Below are 23,912 nucleotides of genomic sequence, written 5' to 3'. Positions count from 1 at the left end.
GGAAAAATGTCAGTAGGGCAATTGTCTGGCTTGAGATGGAATTCTGATTCTACCACAGAAAGGAACTTAAGAGGTGTACACAAGATCACTCTGTTGATGAAACACTTTGTATAAGGTGAATCGGCTACTATGGCCTGGAGCTTACTGATCCTGAGGGCTGAAGTGACCGCCACCAGAAACAGGACCTTCCAGGTTAGGTACTTCAGGTGACAGATGTCTAGTTGCTCAAAGGCAGCTTTCCTCAGCTGGGTTAATATGACATTAAGATCCCAAGATACTCAAGGGGGGTTTATGGGAGGCTTCAGTGAACAACTAAGGGCTGAGTTGAGCAGAGGCACATTTTCTTTCTTCCCCCATGATGGTAACTGCCAGTAGCATATAGACGAACCCTGAGTTGGTTTTGAGACATGACTCTGATAGGTGTAGGACAGGAAAAAGGATCAAGGGCTTTGCTCTCACACTAGATGACAAACCTTTTCCATTTGAATCCATATGATCTGCAAGTGGAGTATCTTCTGAAAGCCTGCAGGACCTGAGAGATGTTCTCAGTAGGTTCACAGAGTCCAACACTACTCTCTCAATATCCAAGCCATGAGGGCTAGGGACTGGAGGTCAGGATGCAGAAGGGATCCACTGTTCTAAGTGATAAGCACTGGGAAGCATTCCAATCTCCATGGATCTTTGGAGGCGAACGCTAGAAGAAGTCAAAACCAGATCTGTTCAGTGTGGTGAATATAGACAGTGCCATGGTGTAGTGAGGCTGCTAGAGGGCACATGCGTTATCCTGTAGAAACCTCTAAAGGAAGCCCTGCTTGACATCCCAGAAACAGATGACTAGGGGGGAGGGGCAGATTACCCTTGATAACTTGAGAAGGGGAGGGCCTATGGCAGAGGGAAGGAAGTAGATTCCTTTAAGAGGTAGACACAGTGGAGACAGTTCTGAACCTTTCTAGAACCTGGAAGAGGAGCCCAGAAGGGGTGGGGGTTGGCAATAAGCAACCCTTTAAAAAGTACTCTCTGGAAGAGAGCAGTCAGAAAGGAAGGGGGAGACTGACTGTAAGAGAAGGATGAGACTCCAAGTGGCCTAATCGGAATAACAGTATGGGCTGAAAATCCTGGGGCTGAACTAGAGACTTGCACGGGACCAGGGTTCATGGGAATCCGGGTTCCTGCAGGGATGGAAGCAGTTTTGCGGGGTTCCCACGGGGACGGAAGTGGCTCCTGCAGGGTTCCCGTGGAAGTGTAAGCTGCACCTGCACCAGCCTCTCACCTACCGAGTACCAAGTTCTTTGAGTGCTGTCTCCTCCTCCTCCTTGCTTTAACACCACAGATGTTGAAAGTCTTCCATTAAGGAGGTGGTAGAGACACATATGGTGATGGAATTCAAAAAGTTGTGGGATGAACGCAGGGGATCTTTAATTAGAAAACAGAAGTTATAAAAAACTACTTACCAAGGGGGCACCCCACTCTTGAAATATCTTCCAATCTATGGCCATGTCCAGAAACCATCTGTGAAGTTGCAGGTCCCAACTCAGCCTGTCCACCAGTTATTCCCTGCCAGGTATGTGGTTCTGAGCAGCATTCCTTGTGATACTGGCCCATTTCCACTTTATGATCCAGAAGGTACACACCTGTGCCTCCCTGATTGTTGATGTAATACACTGAAACCTGATTTTCTGTCTGAATTAAAATAATTTGATTTGCAAACCTCTTTCTGAAAGCCCTTAAAGTGTTCCAGATGGCTGCTGTCTCCATAAAAGATTATCTGCTGAGGTTTCTCCTGAGCAGACCACAAACTCTGTGTAAAACCCATCTACATGAGTTCACCATCTCAGGTTGGATGCACCTGTCATCAATATCTTTTACTTGTGGAAGTTGGAAGTGTGTTCCCTTGGTCATATAGGAGTGGAGTAAAATATTCACCAGGACAGAGATTCCCTGAGAGGAGTTGCGACAGTCGTTACACATCCTGCAGGTTCCCTCTGGCCTGCAAGCAGTAGGAAAAAAAAAGGCCCATTGAGCCTGACTAAAATTGAGGCATTACATGCGGCCTAGCATTCTCAACATATGTTGAACTGATATTTTCTGATTCTGGCACACTTTTATAAGTGCTGAAGTCAAGAGTTTCCATATGCTGCTGCAGAAGAAATGAATGAGCCTGAGTCATCTCTAGCAGGGCTCCTTTGAATTCCAGTTGCTGGGACAGGCTAGGTGGACATTTAGGATAATTTATAATGAAGTAGTTCCAGCACCCAAATGGTCATGTGCACTGATTCTTTTGTCCCTTCCTCTGAAGTGCTCTTGATCAGCCAATCATCTAAGTGGAGAAACACATGCACTCCCAGTTTGCATAGAGAACTGCAACAACTGCTAAGCATTTTGTGAATGACTTTGTTGCTAATACAAGGCCAAATGGCAGTAGTGTTTCCCTACTTGAAATCGCAGATAATTCCAAGACACAGGAAGTATCTGTATGTTGGTAGAGGCATCCTTCAAGTCCAGACAGCACAACTACTCTCCCTTTCGAATCATTGGAACAGGGTGCCTAAGGAAATGATCCTGAACTTTTGTATGCTTAGATATGTTTGGGACCTTAAGGAGGAGTGGCCTAGTGGTTAGAGTGGTGGACTTTGGTCCTGGGGAACTGGGTTCCATTCCCTCTGCAGGCACAGACAGCTCCTTGTGACTCTGGGCAAGTCACTTAACCCTCCATTGCCCCAGGTACAAATAAGTACCTAAGCCGCATTGAGCCTGCCATGAGTGGGAAAGCGCAGGGTACAAATAAAAAAAAAATATGGGATGGGATGAAATCCCCTCATCTCTATTGTGATCAGAAAGGAAAAAAATCCCTGCCTTCTTTTCCTTGGTGGAATGGGTTCAACTGCATTGGCCTGTAGGAGGGAAGAGAGTTCCTTGGTAAGCAAGTCCTGATGTAGAGAGCTTAACTTGATGCTCTTGGTAGGTAAATTTCGAAGAGTCCTTTCCAATTGTAGACTGTAACTTACTTGGACAATGTTTGGTACCCACTGGTCTAAGGTTATAAAGTTCCACCTTGCATGGAAAATATTCAGTTTCCTCCCTACCAGTAGGTCCATCAGGCATGGTTACAGAGATTGAAGCTATGCTCTCCTGCAGCCAGTCAAAAGCTTGGCCCTTGTTTTGACTAGGGAGCTGGCTGGGGTTTTTGGGCCCTCTGCTGCCTCAAATGAGACGGGGCCATGTTCTCTGAGCAAAGAGGGAGCTGTGCCCTAATGCCAGACAGAGGAAACTCCAGTGCAGTTGCAACCCCAGCACAACCAAAACTAGCAGCAGCTATGCCCCACACATCGGTGTGCCCACCATGAACTTGGGGATCAGCAGGGATCAGGGTGGCCAGTGGTGACAAGCACCAAAAAGAAGACAGCCAATAACTATGTCCTTGTTAACCCTGTCTACTGCTGCAGCTCTCACCAGGAGCACTGAAATGGCACTGCAACATGGTGGAGTATCAGGGAGCATGGTAGCCTCCGGGGAGTCAGGAAATTGCTTACCGAAAATGGTTATACATGGGGTGCCATCCAGCAACCACTGAAACCTGTTGGAGTCTCATGGGAAGTCCAGAGACATTAACCCATGCGCAGCCCCTGCCAGCATACAGAACGAATTTGGGGCCAAAAATGTGGCCAGCCAAAACTCCCCAGTTCCACCAGAATAGCAGACCCACCAGTTGCTCATGCAGACGACAAATACAAAAACTCGCCAACTGCAAGGGCAGTGGACACCGGCCTACTAACAGAAATCCTAACCGCTTGCCAAGAAGATCTAGCAGCCCATTTCACCTAGCCCGGCCCCACTACCAAGTAGGGACTGACGAACAACGAGGCAGGCCCAAGCCTGGTGCCCATGCGACTACCAGGGAGCATGTGTGAAATGAGGTCAAAATCCTTGAGAATAGCGAGAGCGAATTCTCACAGCGCACACTGCCAGCAGAGAGGAAATATAAAACGGCTCCACAGAAAATGGATGGAGACCTGAATGAACAAGAGGCATTCCCAGGGGTCCGCTGCAAGAACCAAGGTGGCTGCCAAAGAAGAGCTCGCCAAAACGCCTCTGCACAGGAAGCCACCGAATCCAGCCATAGGCCCCCACAAAATTGGCTCGGAGATGAAGAAGAAACACCCCATATCAACCAGCACTACCAGAAACAGTCTGGAAACTCCAGTGGAAGCAAGCACAGACTGTACTTACAATGACAGCAAGTAAGTTCTTCAGTGATCAGAACATCACTCTGTGAAAGAAGCACTGTCCAATTTCCAGAGACACAGTCCCCTACACCACACAAAGCCACTGCAGTCGAAGTATGCTGCTTCATTCTCTTTTTTTTTTTCTTTGTGAGGGGAGTGCAGGAAGTGGAGGAAGCTGGGTGGGGGGGGGGGGGGGGGAGGAAGGAATCTGGCACCATCAGGTGTACCCCTAGAATAGGCTGACATCTCACCTAGAAGACCCCAGGCTCAACTGAACTGGGAAACCCAGAACAGGAGCAAACCAGAAGGTGAAGTCAGGAGACTGTGAGAGACCATTCATCCGCCTGCTGGAGATAGAAAATACTGGCTAGTCAAGGAGCATACCATCCTATATGACAGAGCTCATTTTAATGCTCTCTATCTCCACCTGTTGGTAGATGGTCACAACCCACACATCTCTGAATTCATCTGCTGTTGACAAGGAAGGTCCTGTTCCAGAAGGTCCTGTTCCATCTGGCACACTTCTTAAAACCACTGGGAGCTTTTTTCTGGGCAATGTCAGGAAAAATAGTCGTACCAAAATCAAACAACTTGACTGTGAAAAATCTTTGTGGCTGGATTCCCAATGTCTAAGAGGGCTTAGTGGGCTGCAGAAAAGAAAGGAACCCTGAAAAATGAAAGGCATAACTAAAGGTTTACTATGGAGGATACAGGCCCCACACAGCAGTGAAAGGACTTGCACACAAGAATGAGGTAAATCTGGCCAAAAATAGGTCAGTCACAAAATTAACTCGAGACACATGCTAAGGAGAAGTACCAAAGCACATCCTAACTGCTCCGCAGAAAAATCGAGACTAGTGTGACAATGGCAGATGAGAAGGCAAGCACAGTGCAACACTCTAAAGTTGTAGTGAACAAGCTACTGAGTGTTTCCATGCAGACTCTGACAAATGGCATATCCCAACTGTAAGACTATCTTAATCTGCTTGTCCTTGGAGAAATAGTATATTGTACTGCAATGACCCCATTCCTTTTAACTTTATGAAGGGATAAGTATAAATAGGTGGCATGGTTCAATGGACAGTCAAAGCCTGAGTACAAACCCTTGCTCTGCCATCAACTATGTGAGACTGCGGCTAGCTGACAAAACTTACACAGATTACCAGGGCTCATCTTGGAAGCAGGGATCTGGAGCTTGTGCTGAATACCAAAGTGGGCCAACTACCCATGAAGAGCAGCAAAGATCCACTTCTCATCTTCATCTCTCCCCCCCCAAGGGAGACTGAAGGTGAAGAGGACTCTCAAGACCATCTGACACTGCACTTGAGGTCCACCACCATGGCTCCTGAACAAAAAGCGATATTGAGGGCAGTCACCGCATTTGTCCCTCCTCTTAGAATACCCTACAGATTAACTTTCCTGCTTCTGAGAGTCTATTTTCTCACAGCTTCAAGTTCTGTGGCTATTTTTTAATGCTTAACTTGGGGCTCGTTTGCCTCTTATCTTCCATTTACTCCCCATGCAGCTATCCAGGTAATTATATATCCTTTTATGGATCAAGGATTGGAAGGAACACCTCCCCAAAAGCAGAATCCTTTAGCCCTTCTTTTGCATACCAGCAGAGTTGCCCATAGATCGTCATCTTGAGCCCTCCTCTTCCCCAGGCATCTACATACATCTTTGGTTGACCTTGACAGAGTAGTGATGAGATAAGGATGGGTTGGTTCATGCCATCAGGCCATTCTGTAAAAGCCCTCTTACCTGTAGAGTTTTTCAGCTTGACGCAGTGAATGGAGGTGCGCTGAGTCTTGGGGTGGAGAAGAAGTAGTAACACTGGCTCCAGGATTCGTGCAACATCATTGAGCGAGAGCGCTCGTACGAGCCAGCCCTGAGCTGCCGCACCAATGGCACCATCAGAACAGTTCAAGCTGTCCAGTACCACAAAAAGAGACCTGCAGACAATAGGCCAACTTATTAGCAGCAACATTCTTTGCAGTTTTTAATACTTCCAATACGTTTGTAAGATGAAACACAGAAAAAAAGAATGCATGACCTAGAAGGACCACATAAAGTTTTTCTTCCACTAAGTTTGAGAATGACCAGGCCACTTAGGAATCACAATGCCATGGGTTCTGCAGGGTCACCCACTAGGGACAGAGAAAGTACTTGCATATAATGTGTACAGCACTGCGTACATCTAGTAGCACTATAGAAATGATAAGTAGTCACCTAGGAACACTGGAAATCTTTGGAATGCTTGACTAAACCTTGCCTAGGTATTTTACATTTGTGGGTTTCTGGATTTCTCATATGGAGCCAGGGACTCCTTCAGGATTACAAAAAAACTCTTGTTTTACGTTACAAATCATATTTATAAACTGCCTTTACCAAACTAGTTCTAGGTGGTTCACAAAACAGTGGACTGAGCAATTCTCAGGATAACCAATAAAGTCAAGTAATATTAGATTAATAATTAAATCTGCTTAGATAGTACATATTTCTGAAATAGAAACGCTTTCAAAGACTTATGAAATAGTTTTGTAATCAGACATACATCTCAAGGAATGTGGCAATAACTTCAAATTTTTTTGTGGACTGAAAAGTGAAGGCAGTTGAAAGTATCTTCTTATGTCTAACCTCTGACACACTTGGATAGTAAAGGAATAGAAAATATTTTGAGAAAACATTACAATTTTTTGCTAAGATTTTAACCAAACAATATAAGCTGAGGCCTGACCATGTAATATCAAAAATACCACTACACACATTTTGAACGTCACCCTAGCTTCTATAGGAAGCCAATGTAATTTTAGTAATAAGGGTAGTAGTCTATCAAATTTAGGCAGCAGACAAATGAATCTGATGTGTGTTCCTGCAATATTTGCAATCTCCTCAACAGAAATGTATTACATCCTTTACAAATAACATTACAATAATCCAGGTGTGCCGAAATAAGCTCTTCTCCTCCTGAGCTTCCAGAGTGTTCTAAATACTTTATTAGATACTAGTAAAAAAGGCCCGTTTCTGGAAGGAATGAAACGGGCGCTAGCAAGGTTTTCCTGGGAGTGTGTATGTTTGAGAGAGCCAGAGTGAATGTGCGGGTGTGTGACAGAGTGAGACTGTCTGTGTGACAGTGTGTGTGTGAGAATGAGAGTGTGTGGCAGGGCCCCCTCCCCTGTTCCTAATGCCCCTCACCCCGTTCCCTCCCCTCCTTTTCCTTCTCCTTCCCACACTTTGGGTTCCTTAAGGCTTTCAAAAGTCTATGTACCCCCGTGGCCCTAAAGCCCAGTATCCGGATACCCCACCGCTTTCCTCCTCACCCCTCCCCCAAGATGTAACACTTTCACGTCCTTCATTTTTTTTTAAAGTGTCCTATCTACCCTGTGTCCAATTGCCCAGCATTCAGATTGTGTTCCTCTCGTAAATTTTCATTTCTTTCATTCATTCAGAACTTGCCCCCCCCCCGAACACTTTCGGTTCCTTCAGTCTTCTAGCATTGAGATTGTTTTCCTGTCCCAAATTTGCATGTCTTTCAGTCGTTCACAACTCCCCCCCCCCCCCCTTCTCCAGTTTAACACTTTCGTTTCCTTCAGTCTTTTAAAACTGTCCTATCTACCCTGTGTCCTAATGGCCAGCATTCAGATTGTTTTCCTTTACCAAATGTTCATGTCTTTCAGTCGTTCAGAACTCCCCCCCTCCCCCCATTTAACACTTTCGGTTCCTTCAGTCTTTTAAAACTCTCCTATCAACCCTGTGTCCTAATGGCCAGCACTCAGATTGTTTTGCTTTGCCAAATTGTCTCACTGACGTCACTGACGTCAGTGCGTGCCTGCCTAGCAGACCACTTCCGGCAGAGGCAGGCACGGTCCCAGGCACATCCTGTTGGAGGTGAGAATTATTATATAGGATCGTTTTCACTTGTGACTCAAAAGAAAGTATATCATCAAACAGTATTCCCAGAATTTGAAACTGCACACTGTCAAAACAGAGAAGAAAGTTGTAGTTTTAAAATTAACAATTAACTACCAATGCTTGGTGCTAGAATTTTAATGCAACCGACTTTCAGCAAGCTATGTGGAAAATGGCTTCTAAAGAAACATGGTCATGGAAAACAGAAATGGAGAATCTGAAAACCTGCAGAGGAATATTTGATGAAGTATTACCAGTCAATATTCAGCCGGAAGTGGCGGCAGAAAGTTTTTTATTTTTTATGCCGATCACTGTTGGCTATATTAGCCCCAGATATTCAACGCCAGGCTATGTGCGGGAACTGGCATGAATATCTGGGCATGAATGGTATTACTACTGGACAATGGTATTACTACTGGCCAATATTCAGCTGGGATCTGCATAAGATAACTTATACGGTGGCCTAGTGGTTAGGGTGGTGGACTTTGGTCCTAGGGAACTGAGAACTGAGTTCGATTCCCGGCACAGGCAGCTCCTTGTGACTCTGGGCAAGTCACTTAACCCTCCATTGCCCCATGTAAGTCGCATTGAGCCTGCCATGAGTGGGAAAGCGCAGGGTACAAATGTAACAAAAATAAAATAGATACTATTGGAGATTCTACATGGAATGTTGCTATTCCACTATCAACATTCCATGTAGAAGGCTGCGCAGGCTTCTGTTTCTGTGAGTCTGACGTCCTGCACGTACGTGCAGGATGTCAGACTCACAGAAGCAGAAGCCTGTGCGGCCACATTGGTGGAATAGCAACATTCCATGTAGAATCGCAAATAGTGGCCTAGTGGTTAGGGTGGTGGACTTTGGTCCTGGGGAACTGAGGAACTGAGTTCGATTCCCACTTCAGGCACAGGCAGCTCCTTGTGACTCTGGGCAAGTCACTTAACCCTCCATTGCCCCATGTAAGCCGCATTGAGCCTGCCATGAGTGGGAAAGTGCTGGGTACAAATGTAACAAAAATAAAATAGATAGTATTGGAGATTCTACATGGAATGTTCCTACTATTGGAGATTCTACATGGAATGTTGCTATTCCACTATCAACATTCCATGTAGAAGGCTGCGCAGGCTTCTGTTTCTGTGCAGGACGTCAGACTCACAGAAGCAGAAGCCTGTGCGGCCACATTGGTGGAATAGCAACATTCCATGTAGACTCTCAAATAGTAGCAACAGTGGAGGAGTGGCCTGGTGGTGGACTTTGGTCCTGAGGAACTGAGTTTGATTCCCATTTCAGGCACAGGCAGCTCCTTGTGACTCTGGGCAAGTCACTTAACCCTCCATTGCCCCATGTAAGCCGCATTGAGCCTGCCATGAGTGGGAAAGCGCGGGGTACAAATGTAACAAAAAAAAAAAAATGTTTGCGATGCCACTGTTCAATCATGAAAGAGTGGTGGAGGCGGCTCTGATCACCTTTTTGGGCAGACTGGATGGATTGTGCAAGTCTTTATCTGCCATCACTTACTATGCTAAAGTGCATCACTGCATCTCTTCACATTAAAGCTTAACTGCCAAGCATTAGCCCACATTTCTATTTTTCGTAGATCACATCTCATGTTGTCCACTCCCTCTGGGGTGTCTACTCTGTTGTAATTTTCATGTCATCTGCAAAAAGCCAAACGTTTCCTTCTACCCCTTTGGCTATATTGCTCACAAAGACAACAAAACAGAATTGGTTCCAGAACTAATCTCTGAGGCACTCCACTACTTACCTTTCTTTCTTCTAAATGAATTCCATTGACCATCACCCTCTGTCAACTTTCAGACAACCAACTGAAGGGTTTATTTCCAAAACCCACTAAGTCCTTCAATATCTAATCCAGTTCACCCATCTGCTCAGTTTATTCATGTGCCTCCTATAAGGAAATTGAATAGGCTTTCCTGAAATCCAAGAGACTACATTCGGCACATGTCCAAGCTAGTTCTCTGGTCACCTTGTGAAAGAAATCACATTTGTTTGGCACGATCTTCCTTTGGAAAGCCATGTTGCTTCAGATCTTTCAACCCACTGGATTCTAGAAAGTTTACTATCCTTTCCGTCAACAGCACGTCCATTAGTTTCTTAAATACTGAGATAAGACTTACTGGCCTGAGGCTTCCCACCTCTTCTCTGTTACCACTTTTGTGAAAAGAGACATCCGACCTTCTTCAAGCCCATGGAACCTCCTTTATTTCCTGTCTCCAAAGATCTGTTAAACAGATCTTTAAGAGGACCTTCCAGAACCCTCTCTAAGCTCTTTCAATATCCTGAGATTTATCTCCTGCAGTCTTATGGCTTTGTTCACTTTTAGCTTTTCAAGTCGATCATAAACACTATTGCAGTGAATGGTGTGGAATCTACTTCATTTCCATATATATCTTTGTCAGCCAGTGGTGGTCCTTCACCAAGATTTCCTTTCACGAACACAGAACAAAGAAGTATTTGTTTAGCATTTCTAGCAATTCCATTTCTAGCCTTCGTCATCATTTTGCTCTACATTTTTAGCCATATGTTTAATTCTGGCCATGCTTTTGCCATCCTTATTTCTCTCTTTGCCTCTTTGAGCTTTATCAAGTATTCTTTTCTGTGTTCCTCTTGTATTATTCTATATCTTGTGAATGCTACCTCTTTTGCCTTTATTTTTCAGCCACTTGTTTGGAGAACCATATCACTTTTTTTTTCCTCTTGCTTTTATTTACTTTCCATAAAGGTCTGTTGCCATTTTTATAGCTCCTTTCAGTTTGGTCCACTGTTTTTACACATCCAGCCAGCTCTTTCTTCAAGTACTTCCACATTTCACTAAAGCCAGTCTGTTTGAAATCCAGTACTGTGAGTTATGTGCCTGCACTCCACTTTAGCTTTTATACCAGACAATACCATGTGATGATCACCATCGCCCAGGTGGGCACCCACCTAACATTAGACACACTTTTCTCCCTTTGTGAGTATTAGACCCAGCAACATCCCTTCCCTTGTGTGTTTCATCACCATTGGTCTAAGCATCTATGATCTCTCCACTTCTCTGTGTCGGCAAATGGGACACTATAATCCACATCTGGCAAGTTGAAATGTCCTACCAATAGGCAGCATCTCCTGTTTCACTCCCTACTTTTGGAGATCCATGATCAGATCTCTGCGCAGTTTCTTTGAGCTGGAGGTCTGTAGACGACGCCTCTGCAGATGGAAGTTCAATCTTCTCATTCGAAGATGATCCACACTGTTTCCCTCCTCTCCCCATGCTCCCTGGATGTTTTTAACATAAAGGGAGGCTCCTCCACTTTTCAGCCATCCCCTAATATTTAATCTTTTTATTACTTAGAAACATATAACAAAAAGATTCAGGGCAACAATACATTCCATTTTCGTTAATAAAGTATCAAGAAATACAAACAACTGCTGTATTTTAATGAGCATTCAGACCAAGATAAATTGTCAAAAAATAATTTGAAAAAACTAATATTTAACATGTTGAAATTAACAAGTTGGGGGGGGGGGGGTTCTTGGCTGATACAAATTTATCAACATTTGTATGCAAACCCAGTGCCGTAGTGAGGGCGGCTGACACCCGGGGCAGGTCGCCGCTGCATACCCCCCCCCCCCCGGGTGCAGCACGGCGCCCCCCCCCCCTCGGCGCGCACCCTCCCCCCCCAGAGTGCATTCTTACTTTGATTAGGAAGCGAGGGGCGGGCGAGAGGGCCGATCTGCCCCCGAGTGCACGTCGCTGGGAGCTGCATCGGTTCCGCTGGTTCCCTGCTCTCTCTGCCCCGGAACAGGTTACTTCCTGTTCCGGGGCAGAGAGAGCAGTGAACCAGCGGAGCCGACACCCCCCCCCCCCCCCCGTGCACCCAGGGCAGACCGCCTCCCCTTCCTACGCCACTGTGCAAACCCAATCTCCTCCAAATTCCCCCCTTTACTTCCCCCTCCATACAAGTAGCCAAATATGTGAGATTTTCACTCTTAATCCCACATATAAAAAATACTAAATCTACTTATCCACTGCACCAAACCCCCTCCCCCCCGTCCTATTCCTACTCGGTGACCCAACCTCTTCCATTCAGAAATAACCCCTCCCCCCTCAACTTTTGAATTATCTTTTTCCTATCAAGCAGTTCAGATCTAGAACAATTTGCTATTACCAGGAAACTGTCTTCCTACTTGGCATTTCGTAAATATTCAAAAACCTTACTTGTTCCAAAAAATTTCTGATTAATTAATAACTGCTAATATCATGGTACATATTTTTTCTCTTGTATTATTGTAAACCACTTTGGACCCTAACTGATGGGGATAAAGTGGTCTATAAATGCTGTGATTACATTAGGATTTCCTCCTCTGCTGTCGTGTTTTTACAAGTGATGACATCCTGACCTCACCTGCTTCCATGTGTCACCCTCATTCTCTAGTTTAAATACCTAGTAATATATAATCCATCATTACAGCAAAGCCTTTTGTTTTTCCATGTAATCCAATGTATCTATATAAACACATGCTTTGAGCTGTTTAATGAAGTTTTCTGTATGATGGGAGTCTTTTTCTCTCATTTTCAATAGGCGAGTAGTACTTCCAAAAAGGTTACAGCCCTTACCAGGGCTTTAGTCCCTTCTCCAACTTCTGGAAATCTCATTATGCCACAAGGGTGCCGTCTTTGATCATGTCACTTGTCTCCAGGTGGATTATTTTATTTTATTTTTGTTACATTTGTACCCCACACTTTCCCACTCATGGCAGGCTCAATGCGGCAGGCAATGGAGAGTTAAGTGACTTGCCCAGAGTCACAAGGAGCTGCCTGTGCCGGGAATCGGTTCCTCAGTTCCCCAGGACCAAAGTCCACCACCCTAACCACTAGGCCACTCCTCCACTGTTGCTACTATTTGAGATTCTACATGGAATGTTGCTATTCCACTAGCAACATTCCATGTAGAAGTCGGCCCTTGCAGGTCACCAATGTGGCCGCGCAGGCTTCTGCTTCTGTGAGTCTGATGTCCTGCACGTACGTGCAGGACATCAGACTCACAGAAACAGAAGCCTGCGCAGCCTTCCACATGGAATGTTGCTAGTGGAATAGCAACATTCCATGTAGAATCTCCAATAGTAGCAACATTCCATGTAGAATCTCCAATAGTATCTATTTTATTTTTGTTACATTTATACCCTGTGCTTTCCCACTCCTGGCAGGCTCAATGCGGCTTACATGGGGCAATGGAGGGTTAAGTGACATGCCCAGAGTCACAAGGAGCTGCCTGTGCCTGAAGTGGAAATCGAACTCAGTTCCTCAGTTCCCCAGGACCAAAGTCCACCACCCTAACCACTAGGCCACTCCTCCACTCCACATTAGATCATCAGTTTTGGAATCTTTACTTTCCTCTCTGATTAAACCAAATATGAGTGCATTATTGTTGTTCAGGATCCTAGAAGGCATTTCACCTTGTTTAAACTCTTAGATTGTGTTCCCAAGTTAATGCCTCTGACAGTCTTCTAGTAGTAAGAGGTGTCGGTTTTGAGATGTTTTGTCAGCGCTTTGGGGATGTCTTTTCCACTGAGTCTCTCTCTTCACTTCTGGCTTCACTTTACATTTCATTCCAGTTAAGCAAAAGGAATTTTGTAGGGTCAATAACTGGGAGGGTGAATGCCTCTGTGTCTAAGACTGTAACCTAACTGAGCCCACTGTAATCTATCTATTCTTGTGTTTTACTCTCTGTATAAAGGACTATACAGCAACCGGACAATTTACTCACATTGCCACAGACAATAAAACAACCCAAGCAGAAATAGGTTCTAGTGGAATTCGATTACAACCTGTGACACAGAGGCCCCAGTTGTCACCTCTACAAAATTCCTTTGCTGCACTGGATTTTAAGGATGTCCACATTTAATATGCATTAGAAATCTGTATGTGCTGGAGACCTAACACATGCAAATTTCTCATGCATATTTATTGTAGATATCCTGAAAACTGGAGTGGAGGAGTGGCCTAGTGGTTAGGGTGGTGGACTTTGGTCCTGGGGAACTGAGGAATTGAGTTCGATTCCCGGCACAGGCAGCTCCTTGTGACTCTGGGCAAGTCACTTAACCCTCCATTGCCCATCGAATTGAGCCTGCCATGAGTGGGAAAGCGCGGGGTACAAATGTAACAAAAATAAAATAGATACTATTGGAGATTCTACATGGAATGTTGCTACTATTGGAGATTCTACATGGAATGTTGCTACTATTGGAGATTCTACATGGAATGTTGCTATTCCACTAGCAACATTCCATGTAGAAGGCTGCACAGGCTTCTGCTTCTGTGAGTCTGACGTCCTGCACATATGTGCAGGACGTCAGACTCACAGAAACAGAAGCCTGCGCGGCCACATTGGTGATCTGCAAGGGCCGACTTCTACATGGAATGTTGCTAATGGAATAGCAACATTCCATGTAGAATCTCAAATAGTAGCAACAGTGGAGGAGTGGCCTAGTGGTTAGTGTGGTGGACTTTGGTCCTGGGGAACTGAGTTTGATTCCCACTTCAGGCACAGGCAGCTCCTTGTGACTCTGGGCAAGTCACTTAACCCTCCATTGCCCATTGCATTGAGCCTGCCATGAGTGGGAAAGCGCGGGGTACAAATGTAACAAAAAAAAAAAAACTTGAGTGGCTGACAGGTTCGGGATGCCCTGGGTTAAAAGGAATTATACATTCAAATCTTTGCTTGACCAAATATATGGAAAAACAGAAGAAATCACCATCATGCAACCACAGGTTGTTTTTTTTTTTTTTCAAGTGAGCGATTTCTGTGTTATCTATGGAGAAGCAATGGGGCCCTATGTTTAACACAGCGCTGCGTATGCTTTGTAGCGCTATAGAAATGCTAAATAGTAAAATAGTAACTCACTAGAAGTCACCAATACAGTCCCATCTTTTAATGTACTACTGGCACCAGGTTTTTTTTTTTATTTCATAAAACTCAAAAATTTTGTTTTTCTAAATCTCTTTTGGAGAGTGAATTTTGTGTGAATATCTGTAGGAACAAATGAAACTCAAAAACTATTTAAAAACAAAAGATACTGCAATATTCAAGAACATCTACATAAAAAAAATGTTTTTTTTCTCCCTAAGATATTCCATCTCCACAACGTCAAATCATTCCTGACATCAACACAGTAACATTTTAATGTTCTAATAAAATTTCTATAATATCGAGAGATACTGCCTAGAAACAAATGTATTAAAACTGAACATGTACAAAAAAAAATGCAAAGCATTACCGATCGAAGGATCGATTATGGGACGCAACTCTGCTGCCTTGAATTTCTCTTGTCAAATGCCAGATGATCGAGAATCTAAACAGAGCTTCTAGTCTTGTCCCCTTTAAGAAAAACAAAAAGTGCCAAGTTACTATGCAAGTGCTGATTTCATAGTTATAAAGTTCTATAAAATTCTCCTTGGTAAAAAATGCCACCACATAATTAAGATCTTTGGTTTGTCTCCAAGTGGCTACTCTGTGACCTCCAGGTTAGGGACAAAATACAAAGCCACTACACAGATCATATAGAGATTAGAGTCAAAAATGTGTACTTTCTGTAGCTATCATCATCTGAGGTCAGCTGTCTAACCTCAATTACTGGCAGAATACATCCTGGACTTCAGATTCCATTCTTGTTGAGAAGTAACCCAGCCCCTAAAAAATAATATTTAACTAGTAAACAGGACAGATCTGAGCAGGAAGTCACAAAAGGGCCTAGGTCTACTTGTCACACTGTGATTACAGATCACAAAAGGAATGTCTTAATCAGGGTGTTTTTTCTAGCGAAAAAGGTGCTGGTACTCAAATGCCAGGCCACCCTTCAGGTGTGGGGTGATCACTGAGGGACTCATCCCACATTATCCATTCCCCCTGCAACCAGTCACAGAATTTATGACAAGACAGAATTGGTTTGTAGAGCCTGAGCTCTTTTCAGTGGCGTACTAAGGGGGGGGGGGGGGGGGCGTGCGCTTGTCAGCTTTGTTGTTTCCATGCTCCCTCTGCCCCGGAACAGGTTACTTCCTGTTCCAGGGCAGAGGGAGCATGGAAACAACGAAGCTGACCAGCACGCGGCACCCCCCCCCAGCGGCGTGCACCCAGGGGGCAGGGCACATCGGCGACCGCCCCGGGTGTCAGCGCCCCTAGGAACGCCACTGGCTCTTTTATTGAAACTTGGGGACCATGGGTCCATTTTAGCAGAAAATGGAAAAGGTGCCGGTACTCAGTACCCCCTCACAAAAAGCCCTGGTCTTAATAATCAGAAACAAACTAGAAAAATTATGAGAACATATTTTTCCTTTATCTGTACAAAATAGAGCCCATCTTGTGTTGATTCAGGATTAAAATGAAAACATTTTTCCATCACAAAGAGCCATCACAGTACAGTGTCTCTACTACTTGTCTCAAGCAGTAGAGAGACACTCAGTCATCTATCTGAACTCCTATCAGATGCTCAGGGAAGTGTCTAGTGCAATTCAACCTCTTATGAGCTTCGGTCTCTAAAATACCACTGCTGCAGTCTCTGGCAAAGTCTCCTATCCTCAGAACTCTGACTTACCCATCTCTTTAGGATAAGAATAACCCTACTTAGCCTTTAAACTGGAGATTTCATAAATATTTTACATAGTAACATAGTAGATGACGGCAGAAAAAGACCTGCACGGTCCATCCAGTCTGCCCAACAAGATAACTCATATTTGCTGCTTTTTGTCTATACCCTACTTTGATTTGTACCTGTGCTCTTCAGGGCACAGACCGTATAAGTCTGTCCAGCACTATCCCCACCTCCCAACCACTTGCCCCTCCTCCCAACCACGGGCTCTGGCACAGACCGTATAAGTCTGCCCAGCACTATCCTCACCTCCCAACCACCAGCCCTGCCTCCCAACCACCGGCTCTGGCACAGACCGTACAAGTCTGTCCAGCACTATCCCCGCCTCCCAACCACCAGTCCCGCTGCCCACCACCGGCTCTGGCACAGACCGTATAAGTCTGCCCAGCACTATCCCCACCTCCCAACCACCAGCCCCACCTCCTGATCTTGACTAAGCTCCTGAGGATCCATTCCTTCGGCACAGGATTCCTTTATGCTTATCCCACGCATGTTTGAATTCCGTTACCGTTTTCATTTCCACCACCTCCCTCGGGAGGGCATTCCAAGCATCCACTACTCTCTCCGTGAAAAAATACTTCCTGACATTTTTCTTGAGTCTGCCCCCCTTCAATTTCATTTCATGTCCTCTCGTTCTACCATCTTCCCATCTCCGGAAAAGGTTCGTTTGCGGATTAATATCTTTCAAATATTTGAACGTCTGTATCATATCACCCCTGTTTCTCCTTTCCGCTGCATTATTTTTGTTTTTCTGCCTCAGTTTTTCCTTCTATGTTTTTTTTCTTCTATCCCAGTTATCTCCATCTCCTGCTGTACCCAAGACACTGACATGCACTTTCTGCCTTTAATACTGTTATTAAGCCTAGAAACCCTGAGAAGCTAGACTTTGCATACAATGCTAGAGAAACAGAAACACATTTCTTATTGCACTGTACAAAACACAAAGATATTAGAGATACAGTGGGGGAAATAAGTATTTGATCCCTTGCTGATTTTGTAAGTTTGCCCACTGATAAAGACATGAGCAGCCCATAATTGAAGGGTAGGTTATTGGTAACAGTGAGAGATAGCACATCACAAATTAAATCCGGAAAATCACATTGTGGAAAGTATATGAATTTATTTGCATTCTGCAGAGGGAAATAAGTATTTAATCCCTCTGGCAAACAAGACCTAATACTTGGTGGCAAAACCCTTGTTGGCAAGCACAGCGGTCAGACGTCTTCTGTAGTTGATGATGAGGTTTGCACACATGTCAGGAGGAATTTTGGTCCACTCCTCTTTGCAGATCATCTCTAAATCATTAAGAGTTCTGGGCTGTCGCTTGGCAACTCGCAGCTTCAGCTCCCTCCATAAGTTTTCAATGGGATTAAGGTCTGGTGACTGGCTAGGCCAGTCCATGACCCTAATGTGCTTCTTCCTGAGCCACTCCTTTGTTGCCTTGGCTGTATGTTTTGGGTCATTGTCGTGCTGGAAGACCCAGCCACGACCCATTTTTAAGGCCCTGGCGGAGGGAAGGAGGTTGTCACTCAGAATTGTACGGTACATGGCCCCATCCATTCTCCCATTGATGCGGTGAAGTAGTCCTGTGCCCTTAGCAGAGAAACACCCCCAAAACATAACATTTCCACCTCCATGCTTGACAGTGGGGACGGTGTTCTTTGGGTCATAGGCAGCATTTCTCTTCCTCCAAACACGGCGAGTTGAGTTCATGCCAAAGAGCTCAATTTTTGTCTCATCTGACCACAGCACCTTCTCCCAATCACTCTCGGCATCATCCAGGTGTTCACTGGCAAACTTCAGACGGGCCGTCACATGTGCCTTCCGGAGCAGGGGGACCTTGCGGGCACTGCAGGATTGCAATCCGTTATGTCGTAATGTGTTACCAATGGTTTTCGTGGTGACAGTGGTCCCAGCTGCCTTGAGATCATTGACAAGTTCCCCCCTTGTAGTTGTAGGCTGATTTCTAACCTTCCTCATGATCAAGGATACCCCACGAGGTGAGATTTTGCGTGGAGCCCCAGATCTTTGTCGATTGACAGTCATTTTGTACTTCTTCCATTTTCTTACTATGGCACCAACAGTTGTCTCCTTCTCGCCCAGCGTCTTACTGATGGTTTTGTAGCCCATTCCAGCCTTGTGCAGGTGTATGATCTTGTCCCTGACATCCTTAGACAGCTCCTTGCTCTTGGCCATTTTGTAGAGGTTAGAGTCTGACTGATTCACTGAGTCTGTGGACAGGTGTCTTTCATACAGGTGACCATTGCCGACAGCTGTCTGTCATGCAGGTAACGAGTTGATTTGGAGCATCTACCTGGTCTGTAGGGGCCAGATCTCTTACTGGTTGGTGGGGGATCAAATACTTATTTCCCTCTGCAGAATGCAAATAAATTCATATACTTTCCACAATGTGATTTTCCGGATTTAATCTCTCACTGTTACCAATAACCTACCCTTCAATTATGGGCTGCTCATGTCTTTGTCAGTGGGCAAACTTACAAAATCAGCAAGGGATCAAATACTTATTTCCCCCACTGTAGATACACATTTCCCAAAATTAACAAAGACTTCCCAAAAAAGAATAAGCAGAAAAAGCTCTGTATAATCCTAGGGAAAGAGGAGAAACAGCTCCTATGATAAGAAAATATATAGTATTCTGCCACTGGGCAAGAAATGTGACCTGATCAGGGTCAATGCAAACCAGGATCAGAACCTGCAAATTCTCATTAGTGACCTTTCTGTACATAATTTTATTTTACTGTTACAATTACTTTGTAAATTATCTCCTTCTGTACTTGTTTTCTCTAAGGGAATTCATTACTTTGGCAACACATGTAAAACTGTCATGCCAATAAAGTTATCTGTATTGTGGTAGAGTAAGCAAACCCAGCCATTCTTGTCACTAGCAAAAGTAGACAGGCACCGCGACTCTTGGACAATACCATGGTATACTGGCTTTGAAAACTTCTTTCCCTGCTCAGCAGGTGACTGCGGTCAGGCATTTCTAAGATTTCAGCCATTCCTACAATACTGAAGGGATTTTGGATTCAGCTCGTCTTTTTTTCCCCCAGTAGCAACTCAAGGTGAGTTACATCCAGGTACAGAAGGTATTTTCCAGTCCCCTGAGAACTTACAATCTAAGCTTGTACCTGAGGCAATGCGGGGTTAACTGACTTGTCCAAGGTCACAAGGGGCAGAGGTGAGATTTGACCTCTCTGTTATCAGGCACTGCTCTAACCCATTAGACTACTCCCAAGGCTCTCTCCTTCCACAACTAATACTCAAACATGCTTCATCCATCCCTGGGCTGAATTTCAGCACCGTTGGCAGCGTATTATGGGAGGATGAGGTATTGCAAAACTGAGAGACCACCATATTCTTGTGTGTTAAACTCTTGCCAGCTGATATTCAGCTGGTGGCGGTGCTGAGTTAACTTCACCACATAAGGTTAGGCCAGCCTTCTTTCTGTCCCGACTTTCTAGCTGCTTAGAGGGTTGAATATCACCGCTAATCAGCTAAGCGGCTGCTCCACCTAAACTCCACCCGCAGCTCACCCCTAACCTCGCCGGTTAGGGGCTGGCTGTTAAGAGGCAATATTCAGTGGCACTGTCCAGTGAAGTGTCGCTGAATATTGCCGCTTAGGCTCAGACAAGCAAGTTAAATGGCCAGGAGCTTCTCCTGGCTGTTTAAATCATTTTGAATATTGGTCCCTTGGTAATTAAATGGAGCAAGCCCCTCCCAGGTGAGTACTGCAAACTTCCTTTCACAAGGAATCACAATAAACTCACTGTCAGTTACTTGTGACCTGGATTGGTCACTGTTGGAAGCAGAATACTGGGCTAGTACAGTTATTCTTATGTTCACTCTGAAAATTCCAACACAGTGTACCCACCACTTACATTTGTTCCTGTATTGAAGCAGATGCAAATTTAACTGTGGAAGATACACAGGGGGCTTTCAAAATGAAATTCCTGCATATTTTTACCTCCCCTAATCTCCCCTTTTTGACCAGCATGGGTACTTTACCCCTAGTGTGGGATGGGCAATTTCCAAAGGGGATTTTTTTTTTTACCTGTTTTGTCTCCTGTGCACCTTCTGCCCTAAAATAAATTCTAAAAAAACAAAACAAAGAATGATAAAAACAAACAAGGATATTTATTTTTTTCTTCTCATAGCCTGTCAGATCTTTTCTTTAAACTATACTGTAAAGTAACAAAAGCAGCAGAAATCTGTGCAAAAGAGGCCACCATCCACCAAGTGAGAATCAGCGACAAATCAGTGAATGGTGTAGCAGCCTACTGGTTAGAGCAGGAAAGCTGTTCCTCATGATCTCGGGCAAGTCAAGTAGCCTTCCACTGCCTCAGACGCAAAACTAGATTATAGGACTCCTTAGGGCAGGAAATATCTACTGTACTTGAGTGCATCTCACTTAAGAGAGGCAACTGAAAAGAGTGTGAGCTAAATCCAAAATCACTTCACTCTGGCTGCTATGCCTGAACATGAGGCTTTCTTCCTTGCTGCCTGCTGGAGACACCTACCAAATACCCCACAGTTTTCAACAGTTACAGGACGCACCTGGCTGTAACTTTTTCACTTTGCACAGAAGTGTTCGCGCAGCCGTGCTGATGGACATGTAACACAGACAGGACACGTTACCTTATCATTTTCCAGCAGCGCCTGGCAGATAATCTCTTCACAGATATTAGGAGATGGTGCCAAGCAGTGCAGTCTGTAGAAGAGCTCCACGCAGGCGATATGGTGTTCCCGGGTGTCCTTATTTAACTGATTCCAAAGCACGTGAGCTACCCTCTGAGGAAGAAGAAAGGAATACAAGTCTCTCCTTCTCCACTCTACAGATTGCCTGCATGTCGTTTAAAAGAAGTATTGTCTTTTTGTTTGTTTTTTTAATTTAAAAGCTATTTTCTTTGACTCGGCTGGCACTGTTTTTAATCACTCAAGGCAAAGATAAAGGCTTGCTGTTTTTTTTTTTTAGTTAAGAAGAAACGTTTTCCTATTGCCAAGCCTAGAACAAAAGAAGCCTGTATTATGAAGAACACCTTCCAGGTAAACTAAATCAGCTTGGCAATGCCAAATCCACCTCACTGCAATGGGAAGTCAGACCTTATAAGAATAAGATATATTTATCTTCCACTCTGAGACGTGAAGCACATCTTGTACTTCACATTATGGTAGGAACTGCTGAAGAAGCATGAACACAAGCTCTGCATCACGGCAGGCTCTAGGAGACTAAAGGACCCCTGGTTTAGATCTAACTTCCTTTTAATATCCTTTGTCAATAGGGAATCTCGGTCGCTGGACGTCGGGCTGTCTGCCCTACTACTACTAATTGTCTCACCTCTTTGCTTGACTATTTACAAATGGAGTTCCTCTTGCTTTCCTTCTCTCCTTATTTTTAAATTTTCACTTTTATGTTTTTATGCTATGTAAACTGCTCTAAAAGAATTTCTCTACGGCAGTGTATCAAATTTTTAATAAGCCTAAACCTGGACCACAAATAACTGGTACTGTCACAGCACAAGAAGCCTATCCGCAGCGTCAGTAGCCCCTTGTCACACTCCCTCCAGATCTAGCAGGGTCCATACATAACGTGTGTACTGACGTGAGCACTAGCCACTATTCTAACTACAGCCCATGCAAAAAGTAGATCTCTGAAATATTATAAACACGTCATGGAACAGACACACTGGACAGTCTATTTACCTCCCATCTCAGGTTTTTAGGAGGTTGAAATTGTCTGATTGAATTCATGGGTATGTACCACCCAGCTGCATCCCTCCTCCACCAGCAGCTCCCCAAAGGCTGTCTACAACTCAATCTTGTGTGTCAGATACCCAAAACTTACTGTATTGTAACTGCTCCCCAACTGTAGGCTCTGGGAAACAGCACACTCACATCCCTCATGTAGTGCTATTGCAGTTCTTCCAAGAGACGTAGTGGGTTTCTTATGAGGTCAGCTGTTCATTTTCCAGGACCCCATCCCACTAGACCCAGCCCATTTACTGGCAGTGTCAAAACAGAATAAAGGTAAGACAACCTACACAAACCACAAGGTGTCCTGGTGTGCAGAGTGTTTTATGATAGTTGACACCCCTATCTGGTCCTAATGCTTTCCAAGAGTGATATATTTTAATCCAAACAAATTAAAATCTAAAGACATGGCCGTGTTTCAGTGCAGCTCTAGTATAGTTCAATTTTCACACAGATAAACAGAACCAGTAGCTAGACTGCTGTGTATGGATTCAATGTCCACTGTGACTACAAAAAAACAAGAGAGAGCAATCAGCTAGTATGTTGAAAAGCAGCTTTGTGTATCTACTTTTTAAGAAGAGCTGATAATTCCTTTTGGATCTATTTATGATTATAATATTTATTAGCAGACATATCTTTTAAAGCACTGATTTCCTTATTTATTTATTTATTTTTAACAATAGTCTTTATCTGGGTTACTAATATAAAGAACAAGTCAAAGCAATCATACAATACAATGTAAAATACATAAAATAAGTAAAATAGAATTGTTAAACAGCAGTGAACAATGACTTAGCTTGCAGTGGACCCTGATCTGCGAGCTATAATAATATTAAAACAAGCCATTGGACCATTGATCATAACTTACTATTAGGTGTATTTTCAAAGACTTACAAAGTCCCACAGTAACCTATGGAACTTTGTAAGTCTAAGTGCTTTGAAAATGAGCATTTTTGTAGTTGGTCTAGAGTTCACTAGCAGACACCCCTTGATATGTGTCATTGTAGTCTTTTATAATTTTATTTGCAACATCTTTAAATTTTATATTATTGTATTTTATAGTTTTAAATCCCTGATGCAGACTCTGCAGAAACTTGGCCATGTCGGGTTTTATATTTGGATTATAATATACCAATCTGCCAATCCTCTGGACTGTCATCATTACCACCTGGCGGCCTGCTGTTTTGTCTCCTGTGCTCTTTGTGGGCCATTGTGGTCCTAATGCTTTTAGTCTAAACTGTATAAAATTAATCACATAAAGTGAAAGGTGCTGATTAAAGATAGACACAGCAAGCATCGGTTCAGCACCAAATGTGGGCAACTTTAATCTATAATTTGCTGGTGGTTTCAGATGACTGTCAGCTAAA

At 44.1% G+C, this 23,912-nt stretch overlaps 1 protein-coding gene across 2 annotated transcripts in view; it reads right to left on the bottom strand.

Annotated features, from left to right (window-relative positions):
• Positions 1 to 23,912, bottom strand: part of DOP1B (DOP1 leucine zipper like protein B) — a 224,042-nt gene that overhangs the window by 121,243 nt on the left and 78,887 nt on the right. For both annotated transcript variants that reach the window (XM_030202211.1, XM_030202212.1), the window contains exons 16-18: positions 21,433 to 21,585; positions 15,409 to 15,509; positions 5,985 to 6,175 (exon numbers count right to left, since the gene is read on the bottom strand). In XM_030202211.1, coding sequence (XP_030058071.1) covers positions 5,985 to 6,175; positions 15,409 to 15,509; positions 21,433 to 21,585 — 445 coding nt within the window. The remainder of the gene's footprint in view (positions 1 to 5,984; positions 6,176 to 15,408; positions 15,510 to 21,432; positions 21,586 to 23,912) is intronic.

This window comes from Microcaecilia unicolor, chromosome 4, assembly GCF_901765095.1.
Source record: "Microcaecilia unicolor chromosome 4, aMicUni1.1, whole genome shotgun sequence".
NCBI classification, from domain to species: Eukaryota; Metazoa; Chordata; class Amphibia; order Gymnophiona; family Siphonopidae; genus Microcaecilia; species Microcaecilia unicolor.
The sequence above is the reverse complement of the archived record's forward strand: the minus strand, read 5'-3'. Positions and strand labels throughout refer to the sequence as shown.